The sequence below is a fragment of the Pocillopora damicornis genome, chromosome 3 (genome assembly GCF_964200805.1).
Source record: "Pocillopora damicornis chromosome 3, jaPocDami1.2, whole genome shotgun sequence".
In the NCBI taxonomy this organism is placed as follows: Eukaryota; Metazoa; Cnidaria; class Anthozoa; order Scleractinia; family Pocilloporidae; genus Pocillopora; species Pocillopora damicornis.
In genome coordinates, this window is record NC_142672.1 from 16,445,542 (window position 1) to 16,470,121 (window position 24,580).

At 38.5% G+C, this 24,580-nt stretch overlaps 3 protein-coding genes, 1 long non-coding RNA gene and 1 pseudogene across 5 annotated transcripts in view; 3 read left to right on the forward strand and 2 right to left on the reverse strand.

Annotated features, from left to right (window-relative positions):
- LOC149048526 (uncharacterized) overlaps positions 1-1,203 on the forward strand; it is a 1,391-nt gene extending 188 nt beyond the window's left edge. The window contains exons 2-3 of the long non-coding RNA XR_016184531.1: positions 82-337; positions 1,067-1,203. This is a non-coding gene — a long non-coding RNA (uncharacterized LOC149048526). The remainder of the gene's footprint in view (positions 1-81; positions 338-1,066) is intronic.
- A 6,502-nt stretch (positions 1,204-7,705) lies between these two features.
- LOC113664704 (riboflavin transporter 2) lies at positions 7,706-10,980 on the forward strand. 2 transcript variants are annotated; one of them, XM_089198801.1, is made up of 3 exons: positions 7,706-7,965; positions 8,065-9,313; positions 10,195-10,980. In XM_089198801.1, exons 1-3 carry the CDS (start codon positions 7,898-7,900, stop codon positions 10,378-10,380), a joined length of 1,503 nt encoding a protein of 500 aa, XP_089054927.1. In that variant the 5' UTR covers positions 7,706-7,897; the 3' UTR covers positions 10,381-10,980. The 2 variants fall into 2 exon arrangements, with proteins under 2 accessions (XP_089054927.1, XP_027036133.2); XM_027180332.2 differs by having other exon boundaries at positions 7,717-7,842.
- LOC113664698 (solute carrier family 52, riboflavin transporter, member 3-B) lies at positions 10,173-16,039 on the reverse strand. The gene is made up of 2 exons (XM_027180323.2): positions 14,618-16,039; positions 10,173-13,641 (listed from the first exon to the last, which is right to left on the reverse strand). The coding sequence occupies exons 1-2, from the start codon at positions 15,809-15,811 to the stop codon at positions 13,456-13,458; spliced, it is 1,380 nt and encodes a 459-aa protein (XP_027036124.2). The 5' UTR covers positions 15,812-16,039; the 3' UTR covers positions 10,173-13,455.
- A 963-nt stretch (positions 16,040-17,002) lies between these two features.
- LOC113664696 (uncharacterized) lies at positions 17,003-19,255 on the reverse strand (annotated as a pseudogene).
- A 428-nt stretch (positions 19,256-19,683) lies between these two features.
- On the forward strand, positions 19,684-24,442 carry LOC113664701 (derlin-1). Its single transcript, XM_027180328.2, has 8 exons — positions 19,684-20,012; positions 20,902-21,013; positions 21,984-22,048; positions 22,311-22,337; positions 22,900-22,995; positions 23,358-23,410; positions 23,489-23,599; positions 24,078-24,442. The coding sequence occupies exons 1-8, from the start codon at positions 19,854-19,856 to the stop codon at positions 24,220-24,222; spliced, it is 768 nt and encodes a 255-aa protein (XP_027036129.2). The 5' UTR covers positions 19,684-19,853; the 3' UTR covers positions 24,223-24,442.
- Positions 24,443-24,580: the final 138 nt, after the last annotated feature.

Genomic DNA, 24,580 nt, shown 5'->3' on the forward strand with positions numbered 1-24,580 from the left:
GACACGCGGTTAACAATACTCACGGGCAAAGAGTTAAGATATAACTTATTAACTTTTACTATTTTTATCATCCAATTACAGGTCGGAGCCATTCCTGTATTTAGTCGCTTGTTTCCAGTGGTACCATTTGCGATTTTCCAAAAGTCAAACGACCTGATTGAACCAGACATGAACATTATAACATGCTTTACATGTGAAGAATACATTTTTGAGTTTAAATCAAGGAGATTTTGGAAAATTTTATTTGGCTGTTTCCTTCACCCTCGTCGATCTTAAATTTCTTGTTCAGTAGAGTTTTAGCTTTACACTCAAGCCGCTAAGACCTTCGCTTGCAAAGGTAAAAAAAACTTATGGATAGTATCGCCACTATAGTTCCCTTTTCATAGTGCTACTGGTTAGAAAGATCCCCTCTACTCCAAATAAGTCTTACACTCCCTTGAATCACTTTTTCCAAGAATACGTTTCCATTTATTTTTTTATCTGGTCTTGTACCTCTAGCTGGTAGGATCTTAACAGGCTCAGAAAATACTACCGGCTAGAGGTACAGCTTGCATATTTAGTCAACTTAGCCCAATTTTCGTTGCGGTTTGCTCCTCATTTTACTTCTCTGTACTCCACATTTTACTTTTCTGCACTCCAAATTTTCCAGTCCTTGAAATAATTTTTTTAAAGAATACATTTAAATTTTTGTTATTTGGTCATGTACCTCTAGCTGGTAGGATCTCAGAGGGCTTTTAGAAAAGACTTTTAGCGAGAAGTACAGCTTGCATATTTAGTCAACTTTGCCAAATTTTTACTGTGGTTTGCTCCACATTTTACTTTACTGCACTCCAAAGTAGTCTTACACTCCTTGGAATCATTTTTTTCATGAATACATTTACATTTTGTCCTGTCTTAATTAGCCTTAAACCTCTACCTGGTAGGATCTTAGGAGGCTTAGGAAATACTTGAAGTACAGCTTGCATATTTAATTGACTTTGCCCAATTTTTATTACAGTCTGCTTTGCATTTTACTTTTTGGCATTCTATTTTAGTCTTATACTACTTTGGAATTACTTTTTTAAAGAATATCCTCTTGTTCCTTGGTTGTGTACCTTCCACTGCTTATTTGATGGCACAGCACACAAGCTAGGAGCATCAAATTACTCTTTAGGGAGAATCAGTTGAAACTAAAGCAGGCATTATCAAGCAATGAGTAAAGGGTCTCTGATTGGTGTGCAAATAAAGAAGGTTTGATTTCTTTTTAATAATAGCTATTTTTATTAAAAAATACAAAAAATAACACAAGCATAGGTTAATCTTATTTATTTAATAGTATAAATTCTATACATATAGTAGATGACCATATTTTGCCTTAAGGTTTTCATACAGTGATACATGCTGTTAAATATCATTTAAAATACAGAGAAAAAATGTCAATTTGGTGAATTAAAATCATGTTACCCTATGACTACCTAAAGATGACTTGATTTAAGTATTTCAGACAATGGTTGGCCTTGTCAGCAATACCTCTAATCAAACACAAACATGAAAATTGAGACTGTTCCTTTCTAAGAAATTCCACTCATACTTATGCAGAGTATTACATGACAAACTTAAGTAAATCTGGTTAACATGTTCAAGTCTTAAATTAATTTCAAGTCAAATTAATTTAAAGCTTGCTATATTTGTATTGAAATAGATCCACAACCAAAGGAAATACAAATCTGACTAGTTTAAAATGTTTTTAACTTGAAATTCATTTAAAACAGCAAAGTTAATGATTTCAAGCTTACTTCACACACGTAAGCTGTCCCTCTGGCTGGTGGTGTTTTCTGAGTAAGATCCTACTAGCCAGATGAACAAGGCTGCAAAGACAGAGGCTTGTTTTGGGACCAGACAGTTTATTAAATGTATATATCCCATGCAAAAAACACACTAGACTTCGACTAGACTATTACATATCTAAGATATTAGACAAATACACTAAACCAACGGTCCAATAATCAAGAATAAATTACAAACATGAATGAGATTAAGATACAATCAAAACTGTCAATGGTGTGGGTGGGAGGGAAACTAAAACTTTCTTAAAGCTAGAAATGGGTACATGTGTTTCTTGCATTTTAAGTGCTTGTGTTTGAGACCAATAATTGGTCTCAAACACAATTATTATTATTACACAATTATGAATTATTATGGCCGAGAAAAGGCCTATTGTTGCATTACACAACGTTAACTAATTGTGAGTGTTATATGATAAATGTACTATCTTGATCATTGAACGAAGGACAGTTTATTTAGAGCAATGAAAGGAGTCACTTGACCAACGAATGACTCTACACTGCACAGGGCGACACACCGAGTAAGCCACAGGTAGCCCAAGCTCCAGCTATGAGATGATCATCTTGCGTAATAAGAGTCATGGCGAAATTACAAGAATTTGTATGAGAATATTTACGGCGGCCCTTAGGAATAAAAAATACGGTCAAATTCTCAATAAAAATACTTCACCTTACCTCCACGGTGCATCGCTTGCTATCTGACCGCTTACTATGTTGAAAAGAACCCATTTTGGCGAGGTTTACTACGTACATAAGAAAGCCCTGTACGTAGTAAACCTAGAGAGGGGACTGGAGATGGTTAACGCGCCAAAATGGGTTCTTTTTAGAACGGTCAGATAGAAAGTGATGCACTTGATTTGGAGATTCGGACTCCCTAAGAAACTTTCCCTTTAAGCATCGTTTGTCTCATATTTGGTAATTAATTCTATTCGCAAGCTTTTCGTCGATGTTTTTTTCAATCACAACACAACATTCCTCAATAAAGGTAAAGAAAAACAGCCATTTCTTTCCAATTCTGCCGCATTTATTATAGCAAGTCGCACAGTGTACGCAAGAATTAGGTGCGAACAAACTACTGCATTCAGTTTCATTTGTTTTCAAATCACATTCGCCTCGACAGTCTGAAAGTATCTTGCGAATGTTTCTTCAGAGAGTTCGAAGCACCCGTTTAATAATCGAGTGTAAATTGGGGCTGACAAGCGTACACGACTTTCGTAGTACGTCAAGTTTTCTGTATATTTGTTTTAAGTGTTAAAGGCTCACACGGCTCCAAAGGATGTCGGTTTTCTTGCCTTCGTTATAATTTTGCTTTTATGAGTATGTCTTTGAGTGGACGCCCCTTTCTGTATGATACTTTACTTTGTTCCAGAGCGGGCGGTGTCTGGTATCGAGAGGTTGAAATCTTTTTAAACTTCTGCAGAGAATTTTAATGTTAGAAGAAGTCTTCCATGCGCCGGGAAGGCCGCCCTGACCTCTTCCTACCCAAATTTTGGTTAGAGCCTCTTCTTCCTCCCAGTCAAGATAGCATTCTAGATTTTCTTCAGTTTCATTTGTTTCCAAATCACATTCACCTCGGCAGTCTGAAAGGATCTGGCAAAATCTTTCTTCAGTTAGCTCTTAACGACCGTTGAATAATCGTATCGAATCTTTATCAATTTCACAAATAACGTCACTTTTCTGGCATTTTGCTTCTTCGCTAGATGTTTCGAAGAGAAAAGAACTTTTATCTATGATGACATATTTAGTGCCAAAGAAATCATTTGCTTCTATCGTACGTGAAATGAAGATGGAGAAAAAGTCAGATTTGCATTTGATTACGTAAATTTCAGTATATGATGTGATCATGTCCAGGCAAGGGTACGGGCTCTATAGCTATTGCCTGGTGGATGCATCGGTGTATCTGCCTCCTTTTCAGAACTCACAGCCTTAAAAGCTCCTGTATTGATGTGAGAGCTTGTTCCTCGGTGCTGTCGTTTGCATCCGCCGAGGTGTACATATAGAAGGGGAGAGTGCCAGCCTTGTCTTTCGTGAAAGAATTTCGCACGGACTGTTTCCTGACCCCTCGTTCAAATTAATTTCTCCAATCGTTAAGACGTTTGATGTCCTCCTTATTCAGGAACGTAGTTGGCTCTTATGGCACCGGGAGAAAGTCTTCGTACTTTATTGAAAACTGTGATGGTAGCTCATGGTGTTGTTTCTCCCGAGCGAAGCAAATATATCCAGGCCGAGCAATTCTCTTTAGGGTCTCATCTGCTGCCTCGGCGATGTTCATCGCACCTCCAGCACAGTGGGTGTGTTTGTCACCTGTTGCATTTCACCATTGAAATACTTGTTAACGAGTGTAAGAAATATTCTTACGTCAACAACTTCGAGCAGATGAGGACATTCTTTACTTAGTTGTGTTCGGAGGCGATGAAGGAAGTTCTTGATGAAAGTTACTGAGGCGACCGTCTTCTCAGCTAGGGCTCCCTGAGGCCTTTGCATCGTTCCAGAAACTTTAAACTTGGCCTTGGCGTTTTGAAGTATCTGCATTAGGGTTTTTCCGCTTTCTCAATGCGTTGCTCGGCTTTTAAGAGAGATGGCAACTCGGCATGACCTAGAATATCAGAATGAATATGGAAGGTACGATAAATGTCTTCCACTACTCTGACATACTTTATCAAAGCCGATATCTTGGTAATAAGCCTGACACTTTTGCTGCTTGTGTCAACGAAAAATATTGTTCCTTTCTCAGAAATCATCCCTGTTGGGTGAAACACTCTTGCTACATCGATGAACCCGTCCTCTGCTCCACTCGTACCATCACCAATGATTGTGTCCACTTTCTCGACTTCTTTCTTTCCATCTAAGACAGATGCTTCAAGAGAAAACTGTTCCAACGTGTGTGATGTGGTATCTGTGAAAATGACTGAATGACAATTCAAACTCACTCCGTGAATTTGGCTGCACAAGGTACTTCCGTTTTTAGGTTTAGAACGACCAGGCCCCAAATGTCCCGTAATCAGCAAGCAACAGCTTCTGCTGGCCCTCAACGACAGTCCAGTCGGATTGACGTTTTCCTTTAGGTTCATGACCGTTCGCACATTGCACTCTAGCTTAAAGTCAGCCCTCTCTACTCTTACTTCTGCTAGTTTCTTGTTCCCAGTGTCAGCAATGAAAAGAATCATCTGCACAGCTGGTCGTTGCCACCGGTGTTTTAAAGCATGGTACCAGATCCAGCTTTGTTCTCTTGCTGGTCACATTTTTTCTAGTTACTCTGTAGAAAAACAGTTATGGCAGATTTCAACTCTTCTCAGCTATAGTGTTGGCCATGTTCGTAATCAACGTGTACTTCATGTCTGGCGTCAAATGCTTCCATCTCTGCCTTTTTCATTGCCCCAATCTTAACTTACAACTTGGAATGCAGGTCTAGGCAGTAAACATATCCCCATCCTCTCTGCAACAATGACAGTTCCGTGAACCATTGCCACTGCCATAGGATTGGTGTAACCAGTTGCTGCTACTTTCACTAACGCTGGGTAATGAAGACGAACTTCAGCAAGCGTTCCTTTCTGGCTATCAAAAACATACAATTTGCTCATGTCCTCTGTGTCTTTCATCAGGTCGACTGGAAGTTTCTGTCAGTAGAGGGCTTTTTCAATTAAAAATAATGGCGTGCGACTGATTAAAATGGCGTGCTTGATAATCTTTCACAAGAGTACACAAGAAGTTTTGGACCGGCGTGTGAAATCTGATACTTTTGCACAAGCCATCCCTTAGTGCCAATTTTGTGACGTTTCTGTACCTCATTTTTGAGAAACCATTTGGTCTCTTGTGAGTGTGAGGTTTCATTCTTTGCATTTATTGTCTATATCTTTTCATATCTACAACATTAGTACACGTTTGATTTGTGCTATGTTGTACTATGTTGCACTCCTTTGCATAAGTTGTCCAGATTGTGCAATGTTTATCATTGACTGAATTTTCTGTATTTATTTGACAGCGCTTCACCAGTACCAAATACACAGGTGGTGATTCCTCTCCCAAATCGTCCTACTTCAAAAGTTGAAAAATGTGGCGATCTTTTTCTTGAGAGAATTTTGGGAACTGCGAATATGTTAAATTACCGTGTATAATACAGTCAGTACAGGAAATCATACCTATCGTGTAGTTCGTAATCTTTTGCTATCATTTTGTCTTTGTTGTCCATAAATTCCAATCTGATGGCTTGCTATACTGTTTGACTCCCTATCCTAATGGGAAGTGCCTTAGCCTTGTCCAAAATAAAAAATTGCGTCGAAACGTGAACCGCTCCGCACTCTTCAACGCACCCACTGGAGCAGCATTGCTTTGAAACAAGTTTGCACCACGAGGCAAAATCTTCAGTAATTTGGGATGTGCAATCGAACGGAGCGAGCTCCCAAGAAGGTCTTCCATGAACGGATTTTTCGTGGCCACAACGAAAAATACTAAGGCCGATCAACATAGTCTTTGACGACATTTTACCTAAATGACCATGAATCGCTTTCTTTGCTGGAGATTTTCGACAGCTACAGCTTACCAGACACTGAAGTATAAGTGTACATGTCTCATGTGTCATGCTATCTCATGACCTATGACGTAATAAATTGAAGGGAATTTCAAATTCACCGCGAGTAATGCTGTTTTTCAAGCCCGAGTCTTGCTTCCAAAATTTTCTTTTAAGCATCGGCGGATGTTAAATGGAAATTTCAAAACCTTGCTTGATAAATGTTTTTGACTGAATAATACCCAGTAATATACAACAAACTATCGCCTTATTTATTTCTGCTCCCGCTTCCCGCCTCCTGTTCTCCAGCTTCCCTCCCTCTCCCGCCCCTGTTCTCCCGGGCTCCCGCCCCCCTGTCCCCCTCCATTATTAACTGTTGAGGGATCTGAAATAACACCCTAACAATTACGAAGACCTCTAGACCTCTGTCTTCAGACAGGTCATCTCCAGCTGCCAGTTCGTATGCATTGGCGATACGCATGTTTTGAATTAAAAACATACTTCAGTACGCACTGAAACGCAAAGTAGTATCTATTTCTACGAGAACGTTAAGGATGATGTTTTCACTCAGTTCTGTCGGGGAGTCCATTAGATTTTATTAGGATATCTTTTAATGACTTTCGTTTGTGATGTGATAATAAGGGTTAGTTTTAAGGTATTATTTCCCTGTCTGAATGTTCTTGAGGTTTGGCAAAGCTGGATGAGATTGTGTTACAGAAGTTAATATTTTCATGTGTATTTTCTTGTTTTAAAGTATACTGTCTCTCCCCCAGAATGTTACTCCAGAGATACGTTTCTCAAAACCTTATTCTAGGTATCCTTTATTCTTTAAGCATATTTTAAACTCTGTACGTTTTTTTATTAACGTGGAGCGTGACGAATTTGGTCTTAAGAGGCGTAACGGCTTCTCCTTTCGCGAATCCCGTATTTACGCCTTTAAAGTGTATTACATGAGATATAGTTCGTGCATTAGAAGGTGGCTGTCTCTTTGTAATGCGTTTGCATGTCAAGGGTCGAATACCCGTTAAATAACTCGCGAATTTAAATTATTCACACGGCCATCGGCTAAGAGTGTAACTACTGCTAAATGAAGATTCTTAAGCAAGGCTGCAATTTCGATTATTTCTGAATCTCTCCAGTTGCCTCCTAACAACGAATTCGCCAAGGAGAAATAACAGGAGTCGTACAGGCCCGCAAACACTTTTTAACTCTCGAAGGAGCAGCAACAGACAGTGAATCTCCATTACATTCCATGTTTATTAATTCTGAACTTACTTCTCTTCACGACCATGATGCAACGCTACCGGTGGCGCTACGAACGGTATGTTTTTCGTGTTCACTATATGAAGAATCTTACTCTTCCAGCTAAGTCCGCAAAGAGATGCTGTAAACGCGCCTGCAGTTCAGAGTGTCCCATCCGAGAACAGATAGAGAGCAAACCATTATATCTAGAAAAAGACTATAAGTCTATTTTGGGACTTTCCCATCAGTTTTCCTATTTTAGTCGAAAAAGTAAGTCCGTTGAAGTTGAAGCGATGAATAGTAATCTACTACTTTTCTCTCTGGAATGCAACCTCTCTCCCTCCCCGACAGGGATCGCTTTCCTAACTTTCGCTGGCATTTGACATTAACCATGTGCGTTTCAGTCATATGTGAGTCACAGTGTCAACTGAAGTGATTGAATTTTTCATTTAAAAATCAATATTTGTATTGGTCGTGACACTTCTTTTACAGAAAATCAACACAGAAGGCACAGGGAATAGACAATCACATTTGTAACACCAAAATGGCCTTGGAAAACGTAATGAAGCGGATCAAGAGAGCTTTCACTAGCGTCTCTGTGATCACATACGTACTAGTGGTAATTTTTGGTACAGGCTCGTGGATAGCGGTGAACGGACTTTGGGTCGAGTTACCCATCATTGTCCAAGAAATTCCTGAAAGCTGGTCTCTCCCATCCTACCTGACTGTTATAATCCAAATGGCAAACATAGCTCCGTTAGCTTTTACCCTTGGAAACAAGTTCTTCCCTCGTGTGGTCCACGAGATTCCCGTCATTTATGTCAGCTTGGGAATTGGCGCGGCGTCCTGTGTTTTGTTGGCATTTTTTTGGAAGGAAACGTCCTACATCGCCGGAGCTGAACGAAGCACTACACTCTTAGCATTGTGTTTCTTTCTTTCCATGGTTGATTGTACCTCGTCTGTTACGTTCCTACCATACATGGCAATCTTTCGAGAGGTTTACATGAGCCCATATTTCGGAGGTGAAGGACTGAGTGGTCTTTTGCCGAGCCTAGTGGCATTAGGACAGGGCGTGGGAGGAGGCACCCATACCTCTTGTCCCACTGAGAGCCCTACACAGGCTCCTCTGAATGCCACTAATGGAACTTCAGCCAACAATACCGACCCTGGTGGCAGGGGACCTGGTCCAAACTTCCCTGCAGAGGGGTTTTTCTGGTTCCTGGCTGGGATGATGTTAGCTTCTGGGTTGGCCTTTCTAGGGTTGAATTACCTTCCTTTAGCAAAACGGCAGCAAGTGAAGAAGAACTATGATGAAAATGGCCAAGAGGCTCAGAGTAATGACCAAACCATCGAACTTGTTGCAGACGATGAGCAAAAGGACAGCAGGCAAAATTCCCATGACAATAAAGATCATACAGTGGAAAGTTTGTCAACAAGTGGCACTGTGTTCCTTTTTGTGATTTTAGCATTAGTCAGTGGCCTGAGTAATGGTGTGATACCTGCCATCCAGTCATATGCCTGTATTCCTTACAGCTACTACATCTATCATTTGACCCTCACCCTGTCCAACATTGCCAATCCAGTCACCTGTTTTGTGTTTCCATTTATCCGCACTACCTCAACAGTGATCATAGCAGTGCTGAGTTGTATCTATTTTGGAATGTGTACGTACATTCTCATCGTGGCATCACAGAGTCCAAATGTGCTACTACGATGTGGAGATTCTGGGGCAGCCTTGATAGTGAGTACATAATATATTGTTTCAGTGTTAAGTTAGATTTATTCACTACAATCAAACCTGCATTAAGCAGCACCATACTAAGTGGTCACCATATATTATGCAGTCAGTTTTCAAAGTTGCAAAATTTTTTCCCCATAAACACTGTAACTTTTACTTTTATTAAGCAGTCACCTCTATGGAATGGTCATGGTCACCCTTTCTGAGCCCCAACAGCCTGTTTGTATTTTCCTCTGTTTTCAACAGTCACTTAAAACTGAATCTCTCAAATAAAACTTAGAATAATCTCTGAAGTAAAATTTGAGCCATGTCTATCTCCCAGAGTAATGTATATTTGTTCATTAAGTGGTCAATTATGGCATAAAACTGTGGTTTAATTATTTTAATTATTTTTTTCTATGGTAGCAATCTTAGTGTGAAATTTGTGTTTCTGGGGCACATGTGGCATTTTAAAATCCATTCTGTTTTCAAATTATTTTTGATCGAATATTTGAGAAAAAGGACAGTGAATAAAAGATCCAAACCAACTTTTTGGCTTTGAAATTATGTTCCTGAACTGGCAAATATTCAGGCACAAAATGTCTGTATGTGTCTTGGTTGCCTAGTGACCTCTGAGTGCCTGGCTTTAATGTCTTTTCTTTTTATTAGTAATACCAATATCTCCTACTTAAATACTTTACACAATGGCAATTGGAGTTAAAATCTTATACACTATGATAAACTGTGCACCACACATTTAAATTTGATAGTGTAAAAGACTGAGCCTCAATTGTTTCTTACTATAGGGGAAATAGTATTTAATTAACACATTTAAAGGTTATTATGTCAAGGCTTACACTGATTTATTCATTTTATTTACACATTTTGTTCTTTTTCTTTGGAAGGTTTTCATCAGCGTTAGTGCTGTTGCTGTGGTAACATATGTCAAGGTTGCTATTGGAGGAATCATGCGTGAGAAAGGTCGTAAGCACCTCTTGTGGTATGGTGTTAGTGTTCAAGCTGGGTCTTGTGCTGGTGCTCTGGCAATCTTCGCTCCCGTAAATGTTTTCCATTTCTTTAAGCAAGCATGAGATGTACTGAACGAAAATAGATGCATGTTTTCTCCAAGAAATTAATATATCGGACATTAAAAGTAAAAGATTTCTTTTCACCTAAAGCAATCTTATGACAATTCTTCAAATTGTTCCTTGTGTTTCTGTACACTTCATCGATTTTTAGAGTTTAACAGGTTTTGGATGCTTCTTTTTGTGTTGTTGTTGTTGTTTTCTTTTCAATGCATTACAGCTATTCGCAGGCCTCAATGCCATAAAAATTTTGGTTGTGATGGGATACACAGAAAAAATTTAAAGTTTTGTGGTCTAAATTGCTCAGTACTCAGGTAACAAGTTGTAACATATTAATTTTTGAGTGTTAAAATGTCCAAAGAGAAGATGCCATAAAATTTTGTGTAACTTTGCTTAAAATTTTATTTCCTTTATTTTGTTTCTTGCTTCTTTTTTAAACAACTGAATGTTAATTCCAGTGACCAGTTTATGATTTTAGGTAGCCTGATGGTGACTGGAGCTTTGAGCCACAATTAATGTAGAGAAAACTAAGATAAATTTAAGTTATTAGGTTAAAACAAGAATCCACCTAATTCTTGTCATTAATAAACCAATTTCAAAATTGTATTCCTGTTATGTAGATGTTAAATTCTAACCTAATTATATTTATAAGAAAGTTGTAAGTTTTAAGGAGCTCTTTCACTGCTTATGGGGAAAGATAAGTTGTTTGTCAGGTGAATTGTTGCATTCTTATTGTTGTGATCCTACTAAGGGTGAGAAAAATTGAAGAGCAATTTAAACATTCCCAGTTTGGATGGATGTAGTCATATTTATGGCTGTTGTCAACGAGAATTCATAATTGTTTTATCATCCCCAAACCACCTTCAGAGATTTACAGTTATTGTACTTGGTATTTTTTCGAAAACCACAATTTCAAAGTTTTGCAGTAAGTGTACAGCCTGGCATCCTGTGTCCCCCACCTTTCCTTGACTAAAACATTGCTATATCCATGATGTTTTCTTGGGGAAAGCCCCTTTACTTGCAATGTGCCTTTGTCCACCCAAGAGTATATGATTGCTAGAGAAGCATGTTAACCAAGCAATGGATTGGCATTGTGTCAAATGTGGGGGGGGGGGGGGGGGGCATATTACTTGTCCCCCTAAGCAACTGGATCCTGGACAAGCTCTGATAGAGTGGGGCAGTTTGCTGCTAATCTGACCTTACCTTACCTCTCTGTATACATGACAGGGAGTTTCTAGGATTCCTCCCTGTATATGAGTGAACTAACTGTTTCTGAGAGGGTTCACTGGGAAAAATATTAGGTAGGGTTGTGTCCAAAAAGCCTGAGAATCCTGTTTAGAGCAAAATCAATTCATTTTGCTAACTTGTTCAAAACAAACAATTGTTACAGATTCTGTCCTGTTAATTCCCCCAACACCCCCCCCCCCCCCCCCCAGGCATGTCCAGCATAGTCTAATAGAATATTTTGAATTGGAATTGAACAACCAATAATAAACATATAAGTCGTGCATTACCGACGTTCTTACCATAGTACATGACGCCTTTGGCCCCCAAGGACATCCTGCTCAAGAAAGTCACAATAGTAAATATGTCTTCCATGCTTAGGACTCGAGACCTTGCAGGCCCATACTACATTTGGCGGCATTTAGGGAGCACCTCACCTCCTGTATTTGTCATGCCTATCAATCACTAACGAAGAAATTATTGGCATGACAGAAGTTATTTTATCACCAGAATTTCTTGGAAACAATTCTGGTAACTTTGACTATGGTACTCTATATAGGGAAATGTCCCTTTACCCAAACCTTCAAAAAAAGTCTCGTATTAATCCGGTTTGTATGCTTCTCGGAGAATCAACTCTTATTCAAAAACACGATTTCCAGGGTCCTCCTAGCGTGGTAATATATAAGACTTGGATTCATTTTTTAGCTTTGAATTTTAATAGAAACAAGATCAGTTCTACAGCTAATGCAGGCACACTTATAATTGAAACAATGTATTCACAGCAAAGAATACTATTTCAGATAAAGGTATTATTAACTTCTCTGGGGACTTGAAAGAGAGAAGTCTGGATACCCATGCTCACGTCATCCAATACAGCACAAGTCAGAAAATATTTCCAAATCCAAGAGCACTTCACTTGTTCGTTGCTGGATTAAGATGGTGGCTTGGCAAGCCTTTGTATGTAGACATTATCGCTCAAAAGAATGTAGTCTCCCAGGTTACAAATGAATTGTATTGCACTGAGTCTTCCTAAAACCTTTTTTATCTACTTTGAATTTGTTGATTGGCCAACACGTGATAGTTAGATTCATTTCTTTCTGTAATATATGAGTGAATAATTGCTTATAAACACACATTATAATTTGCTTTGAAATCCAAGCTGTCTTACCAATTTTAGAGGATCTCAGAATACTCCGGCTGCACTTAAAGCAAAAAAGCTATCCTATTAAAGAGTCTACTTAAGCTGAGTAGTCCAATAATCTAAAAAGTCTAAAAAAAATTGAAAAGTCTGTAAGACTTTACAATAGCTTCCCTTGAAATAAAACTCGCCAGTTTAAGTTTTTTCTTCTTAGAAGCTTTCACGTAAGATTTTTAACCTATCTATAGAACTTCGATTCACTTAACCAACGGAGAGTCTGAACCGTAAATCCTTTGGTAAGGAGCAAAGAGCTTCAATGACTTTACGTCACAGCCTTAAGAGTCTTCACCGACTCGTTCTCACCAGTTGATAAAGAAACCTGATTTGAAACCCCAACTTGACTTCTACCAGCCTGAGAGGAAGTGACCATTCTTATTCCTTTAATGAAATTAAAAAAAAAAAAAGAAAAAGGAAAAAGAAAAAGAAAACTTCTCTCACGTTGCCTTTGCAGAGTTTCTAAACAACGAAACGAATTCTCTTCCTACATAGCGGCGAGAATCTAATTTGTGACCTTTCGATGCTGTATGCCATGCTGGTTAAAAAACATGCGGTAACATCTATGCATAAAATTGTCCTTTAAATCTTTGGAGACCTCAGTGAAGCACAAGACAAAGCTCTCTTCACGTTCCAAGCTATACAGTGTTTTTACGGGAATACTTTCACTCTTGTTTAAAGTAATGGTAGATGTTTACGGGAGCAAACATGGCTAATGCTCCCACACATGAACCAATCTGTTCACTTACGCCATACCACAACAAATGCCTGCGTCCTTTCTCTCGCATTATTCCTCCAATAGCAACTTTGATGTAAGTTACCACAGAAACTGCACTGACACTGATGAAGACCTTAAAAAAAAAGGAGATACATATTCATAGATACATATTTCCATGTTGAGTAAGTGACGAGACGCCATGTTGAAAACTATGACTGAAATAGTTAAACACGAGCAACGCTGATCATCGTCGGCCATACTTGTTTTTGTTCTTGCAGGGAAATAAATTAGTTCTCGGTCCTTTTCGGAATAAAAATATGCCAGGCATTGAATGCAAATTTAGTAGTCTTAGCGCGAAAACTAAATTAAAGCAAATCAAAATTCTGACATCATGTCATCGCTCTGCCTCGAAAAATCCCAAAGATTTACTTGCAGGTCTTCTTTCCTTTTTCTTTTTATCAAATAGAAGATCTGCGGTGCTCAAATTGTACAAGTCATGGTACGAACCACTCTTCTTTGCAGATCGAGCCGTAATCGCCGGCATATTGACTCAATTCTATTCTATTGTTCCGGAGTGTAATACGATATACCGCTGATAATTGTTAGCGGGCTCGAAATGTCCTTTATTTCTGGCGATGTTTCTCTCCCTGGGGCTCCTCGAGGAAAACTCACGCAACGATGATTGCAGAGGCAAATAACGATCGATAGCAAAGGCAAATAAAAGAAGCTGCCGCAAAACTGGTCTTGTTAAATGTCATTCACTGCTTTCAACATGTCAAATGTAGGCCATTTAGCGAAAGCTTAACATTAAGCTCGTTCGTCCTACGTTTCGCACAGCTTAGCGAAAGTTCGAAACTCTGAGAAAGAATCGCTAAGAATCCTAGGCCTCAGGGCAATTATGCATACGAAACACCTACATGGTCCAAAGACGTTATCCAGGAGCCTACAAGATTTCTCAAAAAATTTTCGGGATCTTCAGTCAGTTTTCGGTGTTAGGTAATCAGGCAGTACTTAACCAGCTTGGTGCGATGATTATTTCATTGCATTTGCTCATATAAAAGTTAACCGAAAAGGAATTGGTTAATTACTTCATCGGAGGATATACTTACAATCAAAACAGCGCCAGAATCGTTACAGCGCAACAGCACATTTGGACTTTGTGATGCAACGATGAGAATGTAGGTACACATTCCAAAGTAGACACAACTCAGCACTGCTATGATCAGTGTTGAAGTAGAGCGGATGAATGGAAACACAAAACAGGTGACTGGATTGGCAATGTTGGACAGGGTGAGAGTCAAATGATAGATGTAGTAGCTGTAAGGAATACAGGCATATGACTGAATAGCTGGTATCACACCATTACTCAGGCCACTGACAACAGCTAAGATAGCCATAAGGAATATGGAATCTTTCGTGGTCGTCTTGTCAGGATCAATGGAACCTTGATTAGATAGTGGATTTGAGCCTGGTGAGCTGCCCTGCTCATAAGAGACAAGCTCTAAGGTGGAACGCTGGCCTCCGTCGGGAGAAACTTCGTAAATCGTCTTCACTTGCTGTCGTTTCGCCACAGAGAGATAATTCAATCCCAAAAAGGCCAACCCAGATGCCAACATCATCCCAGCCAGGAACCAGAAAAATCCTTCAGCGGGAAATTTTGGGCCGGGTCCCCAGCTGCTAGAGTCAGTGATGTTGGAGGTTCCATTTGTGGTGTTCACGGGAGCCCGTGTGGGGCTCTCACTGGGGCAAGGGGTATGAGACCCCCCGCCCACACCCTGCCCCAATGCCACCAGACTGGGTATCAGACCACTTAAACCTTCCCCTAGGAAATATGGGCTCATGTAAACTTCTCGAAAGATTGCCATGTATGGTAGGAACGTCACAGACGATGTACAATCAACTACAGAAAGGAAGAAACAGAGGACTAACAACGCTGTGCTTCTTTCAGCTCCGGCGATGAAGGACGTTTCTTTCCAAAAAAATACCAACAGAACACAGGAAACCGTGCCAATAAACAGGCTGATGTATATGACGGGAATCTCGTGGACCATGCGAGGATAAAACTTGTTCCCAAGTGTAAAAGCTAACGGAGCTATGTTTGCCAGTTGGATTATCACTGTCAAGTAGGATGGAAGAGACCAGCTTTCAGGAATTTCTTGGACAATGATAGGTAATTCGACCCAGAGCCCGTTGATGGCAATCCATGAAGCTGTGCCAAAAATGACAACCAATACGTATGTTATAATGGAGATATCAAGGAATGCTTCCTTGATGTGATTCTTGAAGCTTTCCAAGACTGGCATTTTGACAGAATGTTATGCAATCGCTCTCAGATTCCTGTTACTTTGCAGTTTTAAAGTATTCTCAAATAGCACAAACTTATGAAAAGTTGAATAAATCTTGGGTCGGGTTAAGTTGTAGTCGTATATTTAACTGCTGTTAGTCTGTTTACCCTCTTGTAAAGCAGAATTGATTTGATGATGGCGTGAGGCGTCTGTATTATGTTCCCCGTTACGCACTGATTGAATGCAGTGAGTAGCGTGGCTTATTTATGTAATAACATTCTGTTTTGAAAGGGGGAGGGTGGGGGGCGGTGGACACCTATCAAACTTGGCGCTATCGTGGTCTGACAAAAAGCTACCCCTCTTGTGTTTTAAATTCACATCTATCCCTCCTCAATTATACTTCACTTAATATTAGCTCTCGATATTTATACCTGATTGAGATTAAATTCTTTTCCTCACCTTCCCCACCCTTTATAAGCGGACGTTTATTTGAATAAGAGGACTATGAACTCTTGCAAGAACTTAAACGTATGAGACTTTGGACCCTTTGATCTCGTTTCCCAGACACCAAATCAATCTAAAACGAGTGAAATCTGTCTCCAGCTAGCAGTTACTGATTAAGTATTTTAAAATCAACGATAACTTTTGATCTTGGCCAGAGCTTGACGAATTCAAGTGCTGTAATATTATCAAACTCGTAAATTATTGTTTGCCAAAGAATACTTTGAGAAGATTGTGTTGTGTTTTCAATCTACTTATTCATTTGTCTTCTATTGTTCATCAGAAATTCGTCAAAGAGGCACGGTGTTTACAGTAAAAGAGTAAACTCGACGGATAAAATTCGTGTTTAACACCGTTCTTACTAAAAATAGACAAGCTGTTACTATTTTAATTTTGAACACTTAAACAAAAATCAAACGGCGTGTTATCTTTAGCCAAGTTATTTTACTTGCAAATAGTCTGCGGTAAACAGCCAGTATTGTTTTGGTATGTTATGTAAACAAATGAGGCACTAGCCTTCAGCGATGTTTTCGAGTAACCACAGTATTCTAAACAAGCTAAAATCCTTCATCAAGGTCTAAACTCGCTCTGAAATACAGGTAAAACGAAAAAGTTTCCATTTTGTTGTGTTATAACTTAAAATTTCAGAAACATTGTGTATATTATGCGAATATAATAACGTTCATCAAAAGAGCTGCTATCAAAATGCTAGTACTTTACTCGTACTTAAATTCGCCGGTACTTGGTTTCACTTTCTTTGTGATTATAAAAAAATCCCGAAATTAAAGCTCCGCGAACATAATGAAAATCCTCGCTAAAATGGAGCAAAACAGAGTGTCACTGTGGGAATGGGGTAAGTGTTGTTCATAAATTGACCATACCACCCGCTGTAGAGAGAAAATTAACCATGGACCCAAGCTTCTTCGGCGGCCGTATCCAGTCTTGAAAGTGAAAACATAGGCAATTAATTGACTTATTGGGAGGCTGGGACAGGGTTTTCAGGCAATACAGTACGTGTATTTCTGCATCCAATGCTCCCGTTTACATCAGAATTCCAAAGAATTCTAATGCAAGCAGCTCGATTTCAGGGTCCCGGGGCAAACAAAAAAACTTGACCGGTCCCCCGTTTACGTTACGCGTTCAGAAGGCAATTTGTACTGAAGGCTAAGCAGCAAAAATACTTGACCATGGTGGTCCTCGCTTTTCAACGCTACTTTGCTTACGTGGCCGCCATGTGTGTGCTCCTGTACCTACAAAATACCCACAAGCCAAAACGTCTAATCAGATATATAAGGCACTGGGCAGATTTTTTTGTTTGCTTTGCAAAAAATTCTGTCAACGCGTATTGTAGACGTGTGCGACCGGCGTGTTTCACCTGCACAAAATTTTGTCCTACTCTACTTAAGTTCAAAGAAGCCGCAACAAAAAATCGGCGAGCCCTCGGAGCTCGCCAATTTTTTGTCAGGCGATGATATCGCACGTTTGTGTTTAATGTCACAAAATTCATTCACACCTTCCATACTCCATTAACGCGCGTACATGTATCATGTTCATTTCAAAAGCGCGCCAAACTGAAGAGTTCTTGCATCAAGATCATCTAGCGTGAACAGAGAAAATTTCGCTCGCTTTCCTTGCTAAAGTTTTGATTATACTGAAAGATTTTTTAATACAAAGGATCTAATACGTTTTTAATTAATATCACTTTTGACTGTAATTTTTGACAATCGAGGAGTATCGCAGTGATTTAACACAATGTTGCTAGACATTCTGAAAATAATCTTTGAGAACTGTGAACATGAACTTTTAGCTATAGCTATATAATTATTATTAAAAGTTTCAAGGCCGAGAGATTTTAAACAGATCTTCGTAATAATGTAATTAAAACGCATTCTTTTAGATACCATATGAAATGGAACTCAAGTAGGCCTCAAGGATTTCTCTGATGTTGTCCCCATCTAAAGGAAATTCATCGTTATCTCTTTGATCATGATCATTGTTTTCATCCTCTTCCTCCCACTCATCTCCAAATAATATACAACAGCTATGTACAACTGCACACACCAAAATGATGTTCGAAATTAGCTAAGCTCTGCACTCTTCCATACAAATAAGGATTCTCCATCTACTTTTCAAAATTCCGAATGCACACTCGACTTGCACTCGCTCTGGTGCTAGCTCCTGGTTAAACCGAATCTCATCCGGATCTCTGGTACCTTCAGGAAGGGGTTTCTGAAGCCACGGAGAAAGAGGATAGGCGCTATCGCCCACTAAATAAGGTTGTATTTCGCTTCCATCGACTCTAGTAGTTGGTCCTGCATCAAGAATGTCTCCATGCTCTGCTTTCTCGTAAATTATGCTATTTCTAAGAGCTCAAGCATCATACATGCTCCCGGAAACCCAGCTGCAACATCCATGAAAGCCCTTTTTCCGTTGACAACTGCACGACAACATCATGTTGGTAACGGCTAAAATAATCGACTGCACTATCCTTTGGTACTTTGATTTTGATGTGGGTGCCGTCAATTGCACCAGCTATATTCGGAAGGTTGGGAAGGGGCGTGAACGTTGCTATAGATGCTGCTGTTGTTTCTGCCACTGTGGTGGGAAACTTGATGTAGTCGTTCCTTAGTTCACACAGCCCATCCACGACGTCCATGAATGCTTCAATTTCTTTTGTTTTTCCAACATTCATAGCAACACCGGCGCTTTCAAATGATTCTCCGTGCGATAGGCGATAAATTCCAATTGAAAGAACTTTCTGGTTTGATACAGTTTCTTTTTTGTATCTTCCCTTTGAAGAAAAGGACGTAAGATTACTAAGAGGCGATCGAATGTATTTCGTTCATTTCAATTGACGATAAAAAAAATGCTCTCTGATATAATTCTGAAGTTGAAATTAATTTTGAACCAAGATTCAGCTGGTCGGGGAAGCACCCAGTATGGACGAAATCGACGGCGACGTCATAATGCATTTCTATGATTCATCTGTAGCATTAAAAACACCTTCATTGTAAGAAGGTGAATTTTCCAGTAGCAAAGCAACGTTAGAATTAGCAGTTGTCCTTGAGCGATATTCAATTGCAACGCAAGGAAAACTGCAAACCATCAGAACATGTTTCTTGGAAGAACCATCTCTGTGTATTTTTTTTAATTTCTTTCTGCGCAAGATGCCCGATGTTATGACCTCGGATCTTTAATTTAACGCGCGTCGCTGAAATGAATATTTAAAGAGAGCAAACAATTTGATTGACGTTTTCAGCATAAAGTGCACAAAATTGTTAAAGCAAAATTCTTTCCGAAATTCGGCCGAGCTTACCACTTTTTGTCGCCTAGCTAGTTCGACCGGCCCTTTAGTTCCTTCTCGACCGCGTAAGCCTTGTCACTAGATGTCCCACAATGCACTAAAACGCTCCCGGTGCTGTAACTCTTCGCCACGTCTGTTTTGTTTGAAATTTGCTATATCAGGACTTTTGCGATAATTTTTGGACGATTTTCAATCCGCTTTTAGTGATTAACTTGCCATAGGCTAAAATTCAAGGATATTTTATTACGTGAAAGAATGGCAGAGAATGAACTTGGAACGTGGTTTCGAGGTATACCTATTGTGACAAGATGGTGGTTCTCTCTGTCCATCGTATTTCCCCTTCTTGGAAGGTTAGGACTCATAAATGGCTTTCACATGATGCTGGACTATGCAAGCGTAGTACACCGTTTCCAGGTAAGCCAGTGTGTTATATGAAAGCAGTCATACGAACCTTAGACAATGGTATTGAAGAGAAATTAAAAAATATTAGTTGCGAAGATTTATTTAGCATACAGGTGTAGATACAGTACTCAGTTGTAATGACATTTAAAGGGGCGATATGAAAAATCGAAGAAAATCTAATTAACTGCTCCGTAAATTTCTCAATTGATTCGTATTGTATGAAGAATGAACCATTCGCACTCAACCTATTTTTTGATGGTTGTTGTCATAGTAATCAATTTTTGGCAACTTAGTTTTTTCTCTCTTTCTATATATGATCAATAGTTATTAGCCGGAAGTTGAAGACAAAAGCGTTTAGAATAAGACATAAATGGCGGATGGGCTTAATTTTTCTGCAAAGTGTAGCTTCACTTGGGTAGGAAGTCTACTTATCACTGTGACGATCAGTTGATTTTGATACAGCTACAAGATTCAGCATACTCCAGAGATAGTGTTGGGAAATTATGTTACTTTAATTTGTTAGTGCAATTTGCCTAGTTTTCCCATGGATATCTGTTGGAGGGAAACATTTTTTTTAATCCCTACCATGTGTTGCAGCTGGTGTGAGTTCATGTAATATTTAGTGGGTTTAAATGGTACAATTTGTCAAAGATTGAATAGAGTCTACTTGTTGACTGCCCTTGCAACATATGTCATATGAAGGGTGCACTAGCACTGTTGTAAGACCATCAGTAACACACCTGGCTGTGCTTCCTTTGCCTTTTTTTGTTGATTACATATTTTGACGTCATATGTGATTTATTACTGAACAGAGGGACAGCAACATGTAATCTACTTTTTGAATGGAGCATTTCAAAGGGAGACACTAATTCTTACAGATCCCTTCTAATTTTCATTCCAGATATGGAGATTGGTCACATCATTTGTATACTACCCTATTTCACCTCAGACTGGATTTCATTATTTGATTAATATATACTTCCTGTATTCATACTCTACAAGACTTGAAACAGGTGAATTATTTTTTTTCACTCTATCAAGTAAATAATGAAAAAGCTGGTTTATGCAGAATCTTGAATTCCTAAAAAATTTAATTGAACTTTGTTGACTCACATTCAGTTTTGGTTGAAATGTGAGAAATATAATTCATAAGTCTTAAGATTATGGAAAGTCTTAAACAAGTATGAAATAGCCAGGTAAAATCTGCTTAAGGTAGGGAAATTAACTTAAACTACTTGGCCAAAGAAATAACAGGGGTGACCAGAGAGTGTTTGATTTACAGTGGAGACTGTGGATAACTGCTAGTTTACTTAGGGTATTTGGTTTAACCTAGCATATCTAGTATGAAAATTTAAAATAATCTGCAATATTAGTTTAGATTATTGCTTAAAATATATATGTTCTAACCCATTTTTCTTTCTTATCACTTTTCCTTTATCAAATAATCATGATTTATTACATTGCTCAAGAATGAGAAAGTATGGGAATGTGAATAAATAACACTCTCAACTGAGCTCCCTTGTTCAGAACCCTTACACTTCCTCTGCCTTGTGTCAAACTGTCACTGATGTAGGAGAGTTTGCATTTGTTACAGAATATTCTGTAATAAATCTTAGTCCTGCATATAGATTTTCATTTTAGGAAATGCATACTGTGTATGATGCTAATGATATCTGAGCGACAATGATATTAAGCACATAAAAACTAGTCAAATTTTGTCTCCTTATGAATTTTAACTACCTAAACCTCCTTTTCTAAGAAGCCTATACATCAAAGCCCAGAAGCTTTTTAACCCCCTCATCCCTTCTTCAGACACATTTGAGCATTAACCATATTGTGGTGTATCTTGCATCAATGATAAACTTGTACAGAACTGTGTTTTAACTTCTCATGATCTTACTGCCTCACATTGAAGTTGTAGATCAGTGCTTGATGTGAATCTAATGTTATTACTTCTTAAGCATTTTTTCTTTTTCCTTGCAGGCCTGTTTGATGGTCGGCCAGCTGATTACTTGTTTATGATGCTCTTCAATGGGATCATTTTAATTGTATCTTTGTTAAGAAATGACATGGAAGAAAAACAACAAAGAAGAAAATACAAATTCCTAAGAATTTAATATAGAAAATTAAGTTGAAACAAAGGTTTATTTGTGATGTAATCAGTACTTTGACCTTAGCTAGAGTTCTTCCTATTCTCTCTTGCATGGTTGATATTTAGAAATTGGGTATAAAAAGCTATTTGTGTTAATATCGTAATGTTTGTTTACTGGGTTGAAGTGTTCCTTGACTTGTCTTCATAACTAACAAAAGATCATAGGATTTCTTATGCCTTTGAGGGTAAGTTATACACTTGTTTAACCTGAAAACAGTTTAAACTAAAAGATGTATCCATGGTTACAATCATTGAATACCCTGTAAGGAACATCAATATTAAGTCCTGTTCAAATGTTTGCAATATTTTTAAACTTTTCCTCAATCCTTATAAATCAAAAAAAAAATATTCATAGTGTGAAAAACCTCTATGAACAACACACAATACTCATTTATTATGATCATTTGTAGTGTTCTTCAGCGGTTTGTAACATTTAGATAAACAGGGTTTTCATTGAGAAATGTTTTGGTTGGAGGATAGTGGATAGGAGCAAATTTTTTGCACATCTAAAATAACCTGCTTATTGGGCAATTTTGTGACCACTCTTTTTCACAGCTCCACTACTTTATACTTCAAAGCACACACACAACCTACAGGTTACACCTTTTTTAAAAACACATGATTTCATTGAAATGTAGAAAGTGATTTGTGGGTAGAAGCACAAGTATTCTTCTTTTTCCAATGCCTGTATTTGTCATATTGTATTGTTTGTTGTCCCAAAGCATAATGTCTGTTTTTGCTTTTTAGCTTCTCATGGACCCACTTGTTTTAAGTGTCCTTTATGTATGGTGTCAAGTGAATAAAGATATGATTGTACAGTTCTGGTTTGGCATGCAGTTTAAGGTATAGATTTCTATTTTCTTTTGTAACAGAATCCTTCAGACTTATTACCCATCTTTAATTTTGACAAAGAATGAAAAAGATAATCATAATGGTGGTTTAAAGTTATGATCTCCAAGGCATTTATTTCTTTTTTTTTTCTCAAATTGTAAAAAAATAGACCTCAAATATACTAGTACATGAAAAACTTGCCATTTAGGTTTTCAAACAGCAACCCTGAAACTTCTCCAACATACCCTGATCGTGTATGTTTTTCCTTTTTCAACAAATTTCAAATGTTCAAAAAGATTTGGAAAGAGCCAGACACCCTCAGCATAAAGTTGACTTGTATGGGGCACTGTTGAATTTAATTTATTTTGTTTCAGGCAATGTACCTTCCATGGGTGTTAGCTGTGTTTAACATGGTCATTCAGGGAGGGTATGTATCAGAACTCACTCTGCCTTTGTGCAAACTTCATTTCAAATCCTAAACAAGTTTTATCTGTTTTGATTGCAGTGGTATTATGGAGCTAATTGGTATCTTTGTGGGACACCTTTACTTCTTCCTCATGTTCAAATACCCACAAGACTTTGGAGGACAGCGATTTCTCTCTACACCATCCATACTGTATGTAGTCTGGTTGATTTTACAATGTACATTTTCAATTGTACATTTTCCATTGTACATTTTCCATTGTACATTTTCCATTGTACATTTTCTATTGCTTTGTTGGCTTATTTTTTTACCTTGAATGATCACATGGAGGCTCTTTTACTTGATAGATACTTTTATACAAAATACTTCACTTTTTCATCAGATTCTGTAGTTTCCTAAGGTTTGATCTCATATCAGGGGTACTTATGATACTATCACGACTTTTTATTTAATTAACTTGGTTAGATTGAAATATATTGTAGCATAGATGATTTACTATCTCATTGCTCTCGATTCGTATGCTTTCCAGCGATAGTTCCTTTATATAAGTAAGTAATATTCTTGCCAGAGGAGTGAGGTTATTGATTAAACCAGTGCTATGATTCATAGATGTGATTGAATAGAATTTGTTTCAAATAATTTTGTTTGTCATTTCTGTTCCTTTTTATAGGTACAAGCTTCTTCCAAACCGCCAGGGAGGTGTAAGTGGATTTGGTGTTCCCCCTGCAAGCCGTAGGCCACGCAACCAAGACAACGGTGGAGGCGGTGGTGGTTGGGGAGGTTGGGGCCAAGGACATCGCCTTGGCAACGAATAAATCTTTAGGCTACTATGTAGATGGCTTTTGATGTTGCAACCTCATTAAGTACATTTTCGAAAGATCAACACCTGAAATTAATTTAAACGTTTGTTTGTGTAGAGCATATGCTTCAATATGTGAGAGCATACCCGAAACATCAAGGAACAGAGAGATTTGCTTCAAGATCCCAGACTTGCTGTGTATATTACACTACGTAAATAAAGTTTTTAGAAGTGTGCTTGCCGTTTTCCCTGATGTAGTTGCAGCTAAGATATGGTCAAGTTGTCGATATTATATCAAGCTAAGTGATGTGGGGGGAAGTCAATTATTCGAACATACTCCGCCCACCTTATATTAACATCAGTAAGTGTTAACT

Excerpts from the sequence above, each read along its gene's own strand:
- LOC113664704 (XM_089198801.1), top strand. The coding sequence starts at position 7,898 with ATGCAACCTCTCTCCCTCCCCGACAGGGATCGCTTTCCTAACTTTCGC. Across the intron at positions 7,966-8,064 it reads TGGCATTTGACATTAACCAT|AAAATCAACACAGAAGGCAC; the intron begins GTGCGTTTCAGT and ends CTTCTTTTACAG. Across the intron at positions 9,314-10,194 it reads ATTCTGGGGCAGCCTTGATA|GTTTTCATCAGCGTTAGTGC; the intron begins GTGAGTACATAA and ends TTTCTTTGGAAG.
- LOC113664698 (XM_027180323.2), bottom strand. The coding sequence starts at position 15,811 with ATGCCAGTCTTGGAAAGCTTCAAGAATCACATCAAGGAAGCATTCCTT. Across the intron at positions 13,642-14,617 it reads ATTCTGGCGCTGTTTTGATT|GTCTTCATCAGTGTCAGTGC; the intron begins GTAAGTATATCC and ends TTTTTTTTTAAG.
- LOC113664701 (XM_027180328.2), top strand. The coding sequence starts at position 19,854 with ATGGCAGAGAATGAACTTGGAACGTGGTTTCGAGGTATACCTATTGTG. Across the intron at positions 20,013-20,901 it reads GCGTAGTACACCGTTTCCAG|ATATGGAGATTGGTCACATC; the intron begins GTAAGCCAGTGT and ends TTTTCATTCCAG. Across the intron at positions 23,600-24,077 it reads CTCTCTACACCATCCATACT|GTACAAGCTTCTTCCAAACC; the intron begins GTATGTAGTCTG and ends TCCTTTTTATAG.